Source organism: Notolabrus celidotus, chromosome 7 (assembly GCF_009762535.1).
Source record: "Notolabrus celidotus isolate fNotCel1 chromosome 7, fNotCel1.pri, whole genome shotgun sequence".
Taxonomy (NCBI): domain Eukaryota; kingdom Metazoa; phylum Chordata; class Actinopteri; order Labriformes; family Labridae; genus Notolabrus; species Notolabrus celidotus.
This window is the reverse complement of record NC_048278.1, coordinates 23272275-23285688: the sequence shown is the minus strand read 5'-3', so window position 1 is coordinate 23285688 and position 13414 is coordinate 23272275. Positions and strand designations below refer to the sequence as shown.

The 13414-nt window shown below is 38.8% G+C and overlaps 2 protein-coding genes across 3 annotated transcripts; both read left to right on the top strand.

Annotated features, from left to right (window-relative positions):
* The first annotated feature begins 1893 nt into the window (after window positions 1–1893).
* Window positions 1894–6523, top strand: LOC117816558 (cytochrome P450 2U1). Its single transcript, XM_034688889.1, has 5 exons — window positions 1894–2493; window positions 4130–4780; window positions 5266–5427; window positions 5598–5765; window positions 5858–6523. The coding sequence occupies exons 1-5, from the start codon at window positions 2073–2075 to the stop codon at window positions 6037–6039; spliced, it is 1584 nt and encodes a 527-aa protein (XP_034544780.1). The 5' UTR covers window positions 1894–2072; the 3' UTR covers window positions 6040–6523.
* A 2133-nt stretch (window positions 6524–8656) lies between these two features.
* On the top strand, window positions 8657–12591 carry LOC117816226 (hydroxyacyl-coenzyme A dehydrogenase, mitochondrial-like). 2 transcript variants are annotated; one of them, XM_034688410.1, is made up of 8 exons: window positions 8657–8949; window positions 9749–9877; window positions 9965–10122; window positions 10399–10525; window positions 11204–11293; window positions 11437–11461; window positions 12101–12217; window positions 12350–12591. In XM_034688410.1, exons 1-8 carry the CDS (start codon window positions 8836–8838, stop codon window positions 12460–12462), a joined length of 873 nt encoding a protein of 290 aa, XP_034544301.1. In that variant the 5' UTR covers window positions 8657–8835; the 3' UTR covers window positions 12463–12591. The 2 variants fall into 2 exon arrangements, with proteins under 2 accessions (XP_034544301.1, XP_034544300.1); XM_034688409.1 differs by having other exon boundaries at window positions 8660–8949; window positions 11389–11461; window positions 12350–12588.
* The last annotated feature ends 823 nt before the right edge of the window (window positions 12592–13414 follow it).

Sequence of the window (13414 nt, the reverse complement as noted above, 5' to 3'; positions counted from 1 at the left end):
GCTTTTGTGTGTGTTTTCCCATTCAATGAAATAGCGAGTTAAACACAAGTATGTGTTTAAGACTATTTGTTCCATTATTAACACTGAAGTCTTGTATCAGTTAAGAAATTGATCAAGGTTCAAGTATGGATCTAATAGAGAAATTGATGTGCAACAAAATATAAACAAATTTCATTGTAAATCTGAATTCTATGCTAAAACATTCACTAAAAGGCTACTGATGTTAAGGATGGAATAGATTGGACTTAAGCCTTTACTGTTTAGGGGAAAGTTAACTTTTGTTTTGTGAACATTTATATCCCTTTAACTTCATCGTTGTCCTCCACTTTTGGACGTGAGGGCTTACATTCTACTGTTTGTACTAATATATTTTAATCTAATTTGATCAGGCACCAGACTTTATGACCGGAGTGGCCCAACTGGGACACCGACATAGGCAGGTGTGTCCAGGGTACATGTGCACACACACTATATAATAGCATTTACCTTCTCTGTCTTCACTGTCTACTGAAAACATTATTAGAGTATCATTTAAATGTTATATTTCTCATTATAATCAGATAATATATTTATTAATCGTATAGCTTAATTATTTATAGACTAATAACATGTTCGCCCAAAGTTAGGACTGAAGGCACTATCAAAAGAAACTTTGATACATTTAAATACAAAGAAAGGTACTGCCAGCCTGATACAACAAAGCCTAAAACAGGGGTGTCAAACATACAGCCCGCGGGCCAAAACCAGCCCGCCAGAGGTTCCAATATGGCCCGCAGGACGACTTTGTAAAGTGAAAAAATGACAGAGAAGACTTTAACTGCAATTTTCCAATAAAAGTAACTACTATTTCAAATTAGTGCTCTGGGGGTCGCATACAATCACAGTGCTGACGGAGCGCACCTGAACAGCGCTCCGGGACTTTTTTTCTCAAAGGGAGAAAATAGATTACTTGCACAATCTGGTTGAAATTCATGAAGACTTTTTAGAGTGCTTCATGATCCAATTAGCACTAAAGTTTACGTATATGTAAACTTGTGAATGGTGGATCCACAATTTTTGAATGGAGCCACATTAAGTGTGTGTGTTTACCATACATGTGCATGTGTCACAGGTGGGCTCCGTCACTACCAACACTAGAACTACACCCTGGCCATGGTTACATGATGTTTTTTAATTCAGAATTAATTATTATTATTGTGCAGAATTATTATGTTAGTGCAACGGCTGCTCTACCTCAGCCTGAAATATGTGCCCGCCAGCGCAGAATATTTGCGTCATCGCGACAGGACAAGGGAAAGAACAACCGGAATTAATTTAAAGCAGAATGAACGTATACATGATCGAGGAATTATTCAATTCGGGTTTAAAATCAGAAGATTTTAGGTGTTTTACAGGGTCATATTTAATATTTTTAAAGAGGATTTAATTTTAATTCTGAATTAAAGAGGAATTTAAAGTCTCATGTAAACGTTGCCACTGTCCAGCAAGCAAACTGTTCATGCTGGAGTTGTTATGTTATGATTTTACTGGTCTGGCCCATGTCACATCAACTTGGGCTGTATGTAGTCCCTGAACTGAAATGAGTTTGACACCCCTGGCCCATATAGTTGATTCCAACATAAGTCCCACCTCTGACCTGGCCAATCATCGTTTAGGATTTTAGAAAGGCACATGGGATGGTCAATTAGATTTCAGAGTGGCCAATGCCACCCCTTGGACGCGTCCCTGCATTTGTCCAGGTAGTGACATTATTACAGGGAATGGTGATCATCTTCTCGTTATGTCATGCATTCATATCCGAATTGTTGCTTGTATCTTTAAGGACGACAAGGAAGGACTGAAATGCACCAATCACAGTGGGTCACGGCTGTCAGCCAATAGGAATCCAGTAACGGTACCACGTTGACTTCAGCCGTTTCACAACATCACAGGAAGAGCATTTGCAGATCAGCTGTGCTTTCAGTTTTGAGGATGTAACATGAAAACAATAGTTGTAGGAAGTCTTCTATTAAACGCTCGGAAATGGGATAGAATCGTCACTTCACTGACTTTGTTTCTTTTGCTTTGACGTCATGGTGTCGCTGCCGTGCTCTGTCAGCTCTGTGTTTTCACATGTCAACATTGTAGCTTTTACCTTGTTCTTGTTGGTGTTTTACTTAGTGAGTTTTTATCAGAAACGAGGGCACCATTCAAACATTCCGCCAGGTCCGAAGCCGTGGCCGGTAGTTGGAAATTTCGGCGGCTTCCTCGTGCCGTCTTTCATCCAGAGGAGGTTTGGACATCAGACATCCAGCACCGAAAAACGAAGCGCCGTAGGTGTTCTAACGGAACTGACCAAGCTGTATGGTAATGTCTACAGCCTGTTTGTTGGGAGTCAGCTGGTTGTTGTGCTCAATGGCTATGAGGTGATCAGGGATGCTTTCTCAAACCACCCCGAGGTGTTCTCCGACAGACCTGATATCCCTGCTATCTCCATCATGACGAAACGCAAAGGTAATCTGCTAGCATTTAAGTATGCCAGTATCCACTCAGATTAACCATCTAGAATGATGCAACCCCAAAATTATGATGTGTTATTGCAACTGTATTGTCCTTTGCAGCTAGGGTTGCCAACTTTTTCACTACTAAATAAGGGACAGGTGCACAGTGCCATGGTGGTGTGAGCATGATGTGTGAATTCAGCGTATATTCATATTCTGATTCAACTGGAAATGCAGTTCTGTAATCCTTACTTTGTCATTATGTAACCTCATATGAATAAAACTTAAATAAACCACAATTTGGCTTTTTACATAAAAAACAGGCAAAAGAAAAATTAAATGGTAACACTTTCCAATAATGGAACAGTTTTATTAGCAAAATAATGCTTCATTCATGTTGAAGTAATGCATGACTCATGATGAGATTCTGTATGAATTAATTATTAATTCCTGTTGTTCACCATGAACTAATGATCCTCTCACTATGACTTCGTGTAATGATAACGTGTTTAATACATCATTAGTTAAGATATGGTACTTAACAGTTAATTCATACATTCAGTTCATATGTGACCAAGACATAAAAGTTTTTTTTAGGATAATTGTATATGAACAGACTCTCTGGCTGAATTTTTAAACGTAAATGACAAACTGAATGGTGTGTGTGTATACAGTATATATATGTACATGTATACATACACACACACCATTCAGTTTGTCATCAGAAATTTGATGTTTAAAAATTCCGCCTGAGAGTCTGTTCATATGCAATTAACCTTAAAAAAAACTGTTTTTTGGTCATATATGAACTTATGTATGAAGTAACTGTTAATTACCATACCTTAACTTATGATGTATTAAACACATTGTCATTACACAAAGTCATAGTGACAGGATCATTAATTCATGGTGAACAACAGGAGTTAATAATTAATTCATACAGAAATTCATCATGAGTCATGCATTACTTCAACATGAATTAAGCATTATTTCACTAATAGAACTGTTCCATTATTGGAAAGTGTTACCAATAAATGCAAAAGGGGAGTATGACTACCAAATGTACTTTTTCCATGGATACTTTTTGCTGCTCTTGACTGACTCTAGCTTTCTTTTGTCCTTTAGCACATCCAGAGAGAAGTCCTTACATGACAAGTCACAGTTCACAGATATTTTAAGTTCATTTTTGATCATCTCTGTGCTGCATCTGCTTCTAGAATCTGACCATTTAATGGCCATCAGAGAGAAAATCCTCTCCACATTTTTTTGCAGGACATGGTGCATTTGCGCTGTATACAACTGATGTGCATGAGGGGCCCTGTGATTGGAGGACAGGCAGTGTGGTTGGCACATGATCTGCCACTAAGGTTTTATCTGATCTAGGATCTGTAGAGTTCAGTCTGCTGTATTTACAAGAGTTAATATTAAATATATGGGACAATTGAGGGCCCGTATGAAACAAACCAATTTAGCCCAATATACGGATGTCCCGGCTAATACGGGACAGTTGGCAACCCTATTTGCAGCATGTATGGATACAGAGGGGTGACCACTGGTGGCAAGCCCCCTCTTGTCCTCCTATACTAACCCTGACCTAAATATTTCCATGGCTCACTTAACTTGAATGCCACATTTCTTTTTCAATTTAGGAATAGTCTTTGCACCTTATGGGCCAGTGTGGAGGAAGCAGCGGAAATTCTGTCACGCCACTCTCCGAAGCTTTGGCCTGGGGAAGTTGAGCTTGGAGCCTTGCATACTGCAGGGCCTGGACACCATCAAAACAGAGCTGCTGCGACTGAACAAGGAGTCTGGGGGTGCTGGTGTGGACCTGGCCCCGCTGATCAGCCACGCCGTGTCAAACGTCATCTGCTCTCTGATCCTGGGTCAGCGCTTCCATCACAAAGACCGCGAGTTTCGCAGCATGCTGGACCTGATGGATCGAGGGCTGGAGATCTGTGTGAACAGTCCAGCAGTCCTTATTAATGTCTTTCCTCTATTTTACTATTTACCGTTTGGGGTCTTCAAAGAGTTACGGCAGGTGGAAGGAGACATTACAATGTTTTTAAAGAGGTTTATAGCAAGACACAGGGAAACATTGGATCCTGAAAACCCCAGGGATCTGACAGACATGTACTTGATGGAGATGCTGGCTCAGCAAGCTGCTGGAAATGTGGACAGCAGCTTCACAGAAGATTATCTCTTTTATATAATAGGAGATCTCTTTATTGCTGGCACTGACACTACAGCTAACTCAGTGTTGTGGGTTCTCCTCTACTTGATCCTACACCCTGATATTCAAGGTAAAAGTAGCAACAGTAGAATTACTTCATCATTTTGATATTTTGATAAAACATCTTGAGAGAGACAGGAATGTGGAGAGGGAAAAGGGACATGCAAAAAAATACAGTATGTCAGGAACGTGAATCAATTCCACAGCCAGTGAATGAAGGTGGAAATGTATGTTGAATCAAATGTGAAATGTTTTAGCCTTATATAAACCACAAGGCTTTTTCATATAAGTGGAGAAAAAAGGAAATCCATGACTTAAATACATCCTTCTTAAAGACTTCAAACTGTCTGGCGTGGTTATGCTTTAAACCACATCTTCAGCTTTTCACAACCACACTTAATTCAAATCGACCATTCTCTAGGAAGATAGTTCAACAAAATATCTTAATGTATTTCACAAAGTCACATCTAAATTCTGCATTCTCCATTCTGCAGTTGAGTTGAAACCTAATGATGCATAAATAATGTAGCTTTTCTTCTACTGTTTGAATTCCAGACAAAGTCCAGGTGGAGATAGATGAGGTGGTGGGCACACACCGGGTACCGTCTTTGACTGATAAGGGAGCTTTGCCTTTTACTGAGGCCACCATCATGGAGGTGCAGAGACTGACTGTGGTGGTTCCTCTTGGGATTCCTCACATGGCCTCAGAGACGACAGGTGAACATAACCTCCATTGTGTCCTCATCTTTTTCAAAGTTGATAATGAGTCTGAGACATATTTTATGTCATCGATAATAAAGAACTGAATGCTGAATTGATTACATTCAACAAGCATTTGATCAGCTGTGGTGCTAGCTTGTAACATGTTTATTTTCCATATTTTTCAGAGTTCAGAAGCTACACTATTCCCAAAGGAACAGTTGTTCTCCCCAACCTGTGGTCTGTACACAGAGACCCCACTGTGTGGGATGACCCAGACACTTTTAACCCTGCACGCTTCTTGGATGATGAGGGAAATTTGATGAGAAAGGAGTTCTTTATACCCTTTGGGATTGGTATGCCATTCCTTCCTGATACAAACTCATTAACAGAAACATTGATCCATGAATCAGTGAATCTTTAATTATGTATCTCCTGTTTTGTTCAGGTCGCAGAGTGTGCATGGGTGAACAGCTAGCAAAGATGGAGCTGTTTCTGACAGTGACCAGCTTACTGCAGACCTTCAAATTCAAACTCCCAAGGGGAACGCCTGCTCCTTCTCTGAGTGGACGTTTCGGTCTGACACTGGCCCCCTGCTCGTTCACTGTGTGTGTAACTCCACGTAGATGAAACGTGGAATACTTGGCTGTCTGGGTGCTCATGTGAAGATTTTCCAAAGAGAAAAGGTGTTTGTAAGGTCTCCTGGAGAGAGAACTCCTTGTAAACAACATGCAAATGTTATTATGACTGAATATTATATTACATTGTCATTTATTTTTGTGATTAATATAGTAAGTCCAAGAAATTTCAAAAACATAAAAAGACTTTGAGAGATAAATACTATTCTTACAACACTATCCAATAAAGGGTTTTAGGATTGTATTTCTATTTAAGAAGCTGAAACCAGCAGACTGCATTTTCTTAGTGACTGAATAATCAAGTAACAATCAACATCATGTATTAACCTTTGGTTGATTAACTCTGTTTCTGAAATGCAAGGTCAGTATTATTTGCCAGAAGGATTTTGAAGACATTCATTAAAATATGTTATCACTTCATCACACATTTCTGTTTTAAACAAGTACCTCTATTTTTAATAAATATCTGTATAGTTTGGGCTTGTTTTTGTAAGACACATTTATTATGGTTTGAAACCATATCTTAAGATTAATTTTATTGCAGCTTTTGTATAATGCTAATGTCAGAATAAGCATTATGTGTAGAATATAAAGCCAGTATGAAATTGAACTACAACTCATGAGCTACTGTTGTGTAGTGTGAGGGGCATTTGGGGGCGAATCACCCCAGAGCAGTCAGGTGTGTGTGTGGCTGATTGGTCCTGATTGACACCAGGTGTGGGTAGTTTATATATACCAGTGAGTGTCAGTGCTCTGTGTTGACTCATTGCCTAACCTTTAGGGATAGTGAGAGGTTCCCACTGTGTGTTTGAGCAATCAAAGTATGTCCATAGTACAGTAGTTGGTCTTCGCTGGGCCTATAACAAATATAAATAAATATTAAAGCCCTTTGGGCCATCTTTGTGTTAAATGAGGAGTTTTTCCAGGGTCTCACTGAGAGTTTGCTTTCTGGTCAGCTGCTTGGCAACTGTGGTTTGGTTTGCCTTGCCCCAGTTTTGTTTAGGTTGTTTCTTGATTATTTTTACTGTCTTTTCCCCCTTTCCCTCTTATTGGTTGTGATATTAGTGGTTATTCCTTTGGGATAACTTTCAGAAACCCCCTTTCCTCCATGTCCACAATTGTGTCCCAGTCCCCTGCATCCTGACATAGTTGTTTATTTCTCAGAGGATGATTATTGTGTTCATTACGCTGTTATCAAGGTCTGAATGTGAGGAAAGTCCATCACAAACACATTACTCAACAACAATTGGAGGATATTGTAACTTATTCAATTGTTTTCATGCATTTCTCTTTACATCCTCACTCCGTTCTACTACCTGAAATATTAAGGTGTTTGCTCTACTAATTTAACCTCTATACTTTAAGAATAACTCATGATATAATTTAAATCAGTATTTCTCAACTGGTGGGTCGTGACCGAAAGGTGGGTCGCGGACTCGTTTTGAGTGGGTCGCCGGCCTTCAGCTGTGGCCCCCGAACTGTTATTCCTTCAGTCTGTGTTTTGGTCGGGTCACCAAGTGTTTACCGGGACTTGTCTCCGTGCCAACGATACGCAGGGTATGTAAACTTTTGAGCACAACTGTAGTTCATATTTTTGTTGTTATTTTGAATGAAAAGGACATTTTGTTTTGAATATTACAGTATTGTTGCATAATGGTCTGACCAACCTCATTAAATGGACCTTTTGCTCATTGAAAAAATTATTTGTGGCCCTTTAAGATTTGTATTTGAGTACCCCTGGTGTAGAAGAAGACAATCAAAGTAATTTCTTTTCTTATGAGAAATAAGCATGGCTAAACGCAAATAATACAGCGACAACATTAAATATGGACTTTATTATATTGATAAAAAAGGACGACAAAAACCTCAGTGTGTTGTGTGCACCGAGGTGTTGGCAAGCTAGAGTAGGAAGCTGTCAAAATTAAAGCGGCATTTGGAAACAAAACACTCTTCTCTCTTTTAATAGCATAACTTTTTGATTTACAATAAAATGCAGCTAAAAGAGTGTGAAAGGGCATATTTATTTTTCTAGCATCGCCACTTGCTTGTCAATTTGGGTTTACCAGTACACTTGTTTTTTTTGTGTGTGTTGGCATAATCTGATATTCTTTATCTCAGTTCAAACTGCACTATCTTTATATTAAATCAATTTGATAAATTGAAAAATGTTCCTTGATTTGGGTCGCGACTTATCGCTAAGGGGTGATGGTGGGCCCCCAAGCCAGACCAATTGAGAACCACTGATTTAAATAATGACATTTGTCCTTTTTAACTCCTCATTTTCATGATTGATAATTTGTTTATTAGAGTACTACACTTAATGATTTAAAAGGATCTAATAAAATAACACTGAAGTACTGTTTAACACACAAAACAAAAGAATACTCTTATTTAATAAAACATGTCACACTGTCACACATTTGACCACAAAACACAGGGCTAATAAAAATACTTACAATAAATGGGAGTAAATGGGCAAATGTAAACATTAAATTGTATAAGAAAGTAAATTGTAATACCTATATTATTTCATGTAACATCTCTGGCTAGAGTCATTCTGCATGCATAAATACTCTTTATATTTCAAGTTTGCTTCATTCTTTTGTACTACTCGAGTGCATTTCCAACCATTAAATACCACCTGAGTTTCTGTGTGTAAAAAGCAGGTAGGAACTCGTCTAACACGAGGTCACGCGATCTCCAACGTTCCCCCCGCTATTCCACCTGTGTCCCGGGGCCAGAGGCTGTTTTGTCCCAAAGTCTCGACAGAAGCAACTTCTTGTACACAATGGCTTTCTTCACTCACCAAAGAAGAAGTTTCTCGTCATCGGCTCTCAGAAATGTTGTTATCAAACAAGTAACAATCATCGGAGGTGGACAGATGGGGACAGGAATCGCACAGGTAAGGAAACAGTGCAGTTGAGCCTTGAGACCTGTTGCTGTTGTATCGTCCCTTATTTTATGAGTGGTGGCAGCTGTTAGAAAGTAGTGAAAGGAGAAGCCCGTTTTGCAAATTTCTTTCATTTATAATCCAGGTTGTATAATTTTCAAAGAATTAATTGTTATCTATATGATCATATCAGCTCTGAAAAAAAAAGAATTAGTTACCCTGATGTCAACTGTTGAAGTGCTTGTTGGAAAATATAAAGTCAGCAACATTTCCATTCTATCATTACAGTAAGGAAGGGGATACCCAATAACAAAAATACAAATATCCTTCACTACACACCCGACACATGTCTGTGTTGTATTGACTGTTGGGTCAAATTGATATTTTGGACAGTTCAACTTCAGTAGACTCTCCGCTTTAAAGACTGGTTTATTTGACTCACAGAAGAAACAGATGGCGGTAACTCATCAGTCATGGTTTGAAGTTGCACTTTTTCTTCCCAGATTATACACTACATCAGTGTGATTCTTCTCCACGTATTTTAATGCATTTCATAGCTATATGAACACACTCAAAATGTTTTGTTTGGTATTGATTTAAAAAAAAAGTATTTTAGAGTTTGTACACAGCTACCTTCAATTTAATTTTCTGTTTTTGGTACTTGGAGAGACTTATTGATATTAACACAATTAGAACTCTGTAGAAACAGCTTTTGCAAAGTCAACACCTATAAACAAAAATTCTTAAATCGTTGACTTTGTTTGCCTTCACCTACGTTTCTTCTTATCTCAAACTGATGACTCTTTGAAAGGTTGCTGCATCAACCGGCCACACGGTGACGCTGGTGGACACAAATGATGACATCCTTAAAAAGGCTGTGAAAAGGATAGAGGGAAGCCTCAAAAGAGTGGTGAAGAAGAAGTATGCTGATAAACCAGAGGTGAGGCAGATTGATGAACATTGACTTTAAAAAACAAAAATATATGGGATAGAAATATGAGTAAGTAATGCTTTAACTTTGTTTCAGGCAGGTGAAGAGTACATTCAGAAAGTTCTGCAGAATGTGTCAACCTCCACAGACGCTGGATCAGCAGCTCAGGTATCTGATCTGGTGTTGGAATCCATTGTGGAAAATCTAAAGATAAAACAGGATCTGTTTTGTCAGCTTGACGAGGCAGCACCAGCGTAAGTACTTTCAGTTTCTGTTAAATTTATAAGCCACAAGTATTACATAACTAATGTGCAGCAACAGTGTAGAGAGTTAACACCAAGCAGAAGCTACAGCTCTTTGTTTTGGGTGTTATGGTGCAGTCAGTGTGTTATTATTTTTAAGCCCCACAAAAAGGTGGTTTTCCACTTAAAACTTGTGATCTTTTCTTTATTCGTCTCAAGACCTGGTCTGAAGACACTCGCTACATGTGGTGCCCTGACTGTTAGTTGTTTTTGCACTTTGTTTTTCAGACACACCCTCTTTGCTAGTAACACATCCTTCCTGCCCATCTCTGACATTGCTAGCGCCACAAACAGGCTGGACAGATTTGGAGGCCTTCACTTCTTCAACCCAGTCCCTATGATGAAGCTTGTGGAGGTAAGGCCCTGAATGAAATACAGACAGTGAAGATAAATGTTAATTTACAGATGCAAAGTATGCAGGGCCTATTGAAATCCACCTTTCCTTGCTTAAGCCTTTAAAATCAATGCCAAACAGCTTAAAGATCTATTCAAGAAAACCATATAGTGACATTTACAACTTTGCTAACATGGTACAGCATATCTGTGAAGGTTCTCAGTCATCCGGGTTGTGGTGATCCAAAGCTTGATCCATAAGGCAACTGGACTGGTAGAAATTCTTGAAGACGTCTCACCTGAAAGGCTTCTTCAGTTCTGACCAGACTGGGGAAGAGCTAGAAAATATAAGCCTCTAACAGTCATGGGTGTGTCCAGGTAGCCACAAAGGGTCCTAAATAGGGTTGTTAGCCTAGTTCCTGAAAGTTGTTTACCTAACTTCTGGAAGTTGTTTACCTAACTCCTGGCAGTTGTTCAATACCTCCTGGCAGTCATTTCAATCAGGAGAGACACAATTTGAAGATTAAAGGTTATTTATTACAACTGAATAAATAATGAAACTTGACAGAAATCTTTGGCGTAAGGACTCTATGGGGATCATTTTGTGAGCGTGATACATGATATATATAAAAATAAGAAGAAATAAAAATACAATAAAAAAAGTTGCTGACGAACTGAGGAAAGTTTCCACCTTTTCCAGGTCATTGGGACTCCGACAACAAGCCAAGAGACTTTCGATTCTCTCCTGAACTTCAGCAAAGCGCTCGGAAAAACACCTGTGTGCTGCAAGGTAAGATGTGATGGTTGGCTTATAAAAAGATTGTAATAAGTGTCTCAAATTATTTATGAAGGTCATATCAGCAGCATTTAACCTTTTTTTTCAAGGATACACCTGGATTCATTGTTAACCGCCTTCTTCTTCCGTATATAAAGGATTCCGTTCTGCTGCATGAGAGAGGTATGTACACCTGACTGTCAGTTACGTCTTCTCTATGGTTTTATTTTTATTTTTACAAATCAATTGCAATATTCGGGCCTTAACATGCTCAAAAACTCATGAAAATTGTTTCATGAATGAAAGATGAAACTTGGTGCAAATATCCAGACTTAAGAAAAAGATTCTTGGCATCACAGGGAAATTTCAACGGGAAGTCCATGGAAGTCCGGTTGTTTTAGGGCCATTTTCAGGGGTGCTTCAAGGATAAAGTCTTTATACAGCTTTCATCCAATCTTCTTAAAGGCTGTTATACAGCTAGACGAGACCTGAACAATAAAACATTATTTTGCTTCTGTATTAAAGTCAAAGGATATGGCCTGTCTGTTGGCTTGTTTGACAGTCTGCTCTAGTGTATCCTTGCATGTTAGTCCTCCTAGTTCCCTCCTCTCTCCTTGATCCCCTGTCTTCCAAGCAACATGCAGAGCTTTGAGACGCTCTTTGACATGACAGACCTGAAAATACTTCCAGTTAGACAGAGAAATTACAATTTAAGAGCTTTGGCATGCATGGCAGGTGTGCTCACAATCCATGTTGTCATGGATAATTTCGCTTCAGACCTTGCTTACAGTTGCTTAGTTTTCTATATATTTTCTTTCTCAGGTCATGGATCCAAAGAGGATATTGACATTGCCATGAAACTTGGTCTAGGTCATCCCATGGGACCCTTTGAGCTTTGTGATTACGTGGGACTAGACATCATGAAATCCATGGTTGATAGTAAGTACAACTGTATGGAATAAAATGTTGATATGATCTTAACTAATAATTGTGGCTGCTGCTGATGAAACTACTTCTTTACAGATCAAAATGTATGGTTCATTTAAAACACTGTTTGTTTTGTTTTTCAAGGGTGGCTTGCAATGGAGCCCAAACCACCGTTTGCTGAAAGCGAGAATCTGAACAAGCTGGTGGCAGAGGGTAAACTAGGAATAAAAACCGGAGAAGGATTCTACAAAAAGTGATCTCTTTTTAAGTGTTGGCTACAGTTGTGGTAAAAAATATATATATATATGTCACTGCAAAACTAATAAGAAGCAGGGGAGGCACTAGGAATTCTGGGCCCCCGAAAAGATATCTCAGTGGTCCCCATCACCACAGCACACCCTACAAAATATAACATTCATGCTATAATACTGGTTTATTTGCATTAAACAAAAATATAAATGCTTAAAACTATCCTGGTTAACAAATCTAAATCTAAGCTTCATAGCAATATTTCTTTTTACAATTTCTTCAAATGTAACTGCACAAGATTGACCTTCAGACTGTCCACCTCTGCAAACAAGATTATTTGAAGCCAAGTGACTTGTTGAATAACAACAAGGGGCATTATTTGGTATAATCTAACCTCATGAAGTCAAATAAAACTCTAAAAACCTACAGTTCACTTTCAATCAGATTCGGCCACACTTGATGCTATGAAAATATGACAATTCCCCACTTTAGGCATGAGACGCGCATCTCACGGAGCCGATCAATCTAGTCGACAGGAAGAGACTCCCCTTTATTACAGAAAGGAATTCTGAATGTTTGTTTATTTATTCAGACAATTGTAGTCATCTTATTGCAGTTAAAACAAAACAAATGAAAAGCGTAGTAGAAACATAGACTGTAAAAAATAAGAGACGCTGAGCGCTGTTTTGAAGCCAATCAACAGCCATATTGGAAATGCGGAACTCAACCAGGCATAGTGTGACGTAAAGAGGCGGAGTTTGAGCCTCCTAGCTAACAGCTATGTGTTCCCTTCCAGTAGTCAAGTCAGTCATGTCCTTATTTTGGCAAAAACTTGCAATCTTAATATATTCAGAACCGTCGCATTAGAAAAAAAAATTCACCCCCCGTACAGTGTGTGCCTATAGAGAAATTAGCTACTTAGAGCCAAGACGTTTTTTGAACCAGCCTGTAAACATGTTT

What these genes read in the sequence shown, in the direction of transcription:
- LOC117816558 (XM_034688889.1), top strand. Translation starts at nt 2,073, where the DNA reads ATGGTGTCGCTGCCGTGCTCTGTCAGCTCTGTGTTTTCACATGTCAAC. An exon ending in CATGGCCTCAGAGACGACAG is followed by an intron (nt 5,428 to 5,597) that starts GTGAACATAACC and finishes CATATTTTTCAG; the next exon opens with AGTTCAGAAGCTACACTATT. An exon ending in CTTTATACCCTTTGGGATTG is followed by an intron (nt 5,766 to 5,857) that starts GTATGCCATTCC and finishes TGTTTTGTTCAG; the next exon opens with GTCGCAGAGTGTGCATGGGT.
- LOC117816226 (XM_034688409.1), top strand. Translation starts at nt 8,836, where the DNA reads ATGGCTTTCTTCACTCACCAAAGAAGAAGTTTCTCGTCATCGGCTCTC. An exon ending in AGTATGCTGATAAACCAGAG is followed by an intron (nt 9,878 to 9,964) that starts GTGAGGCAGATT and finishes ACTTTGTTTCAG; the next exon opens with GCAGGTGAAGAGTACATTCA. An exon ending in CATGAAATCCATGGTTGATA is followed by an intron (nt 12,218 to 12,349) that starts GTAAGTACAACT and finishes TTGTTTTTCAAG; the next exon opens with GGTGGCTTGCAATGGAGCCC.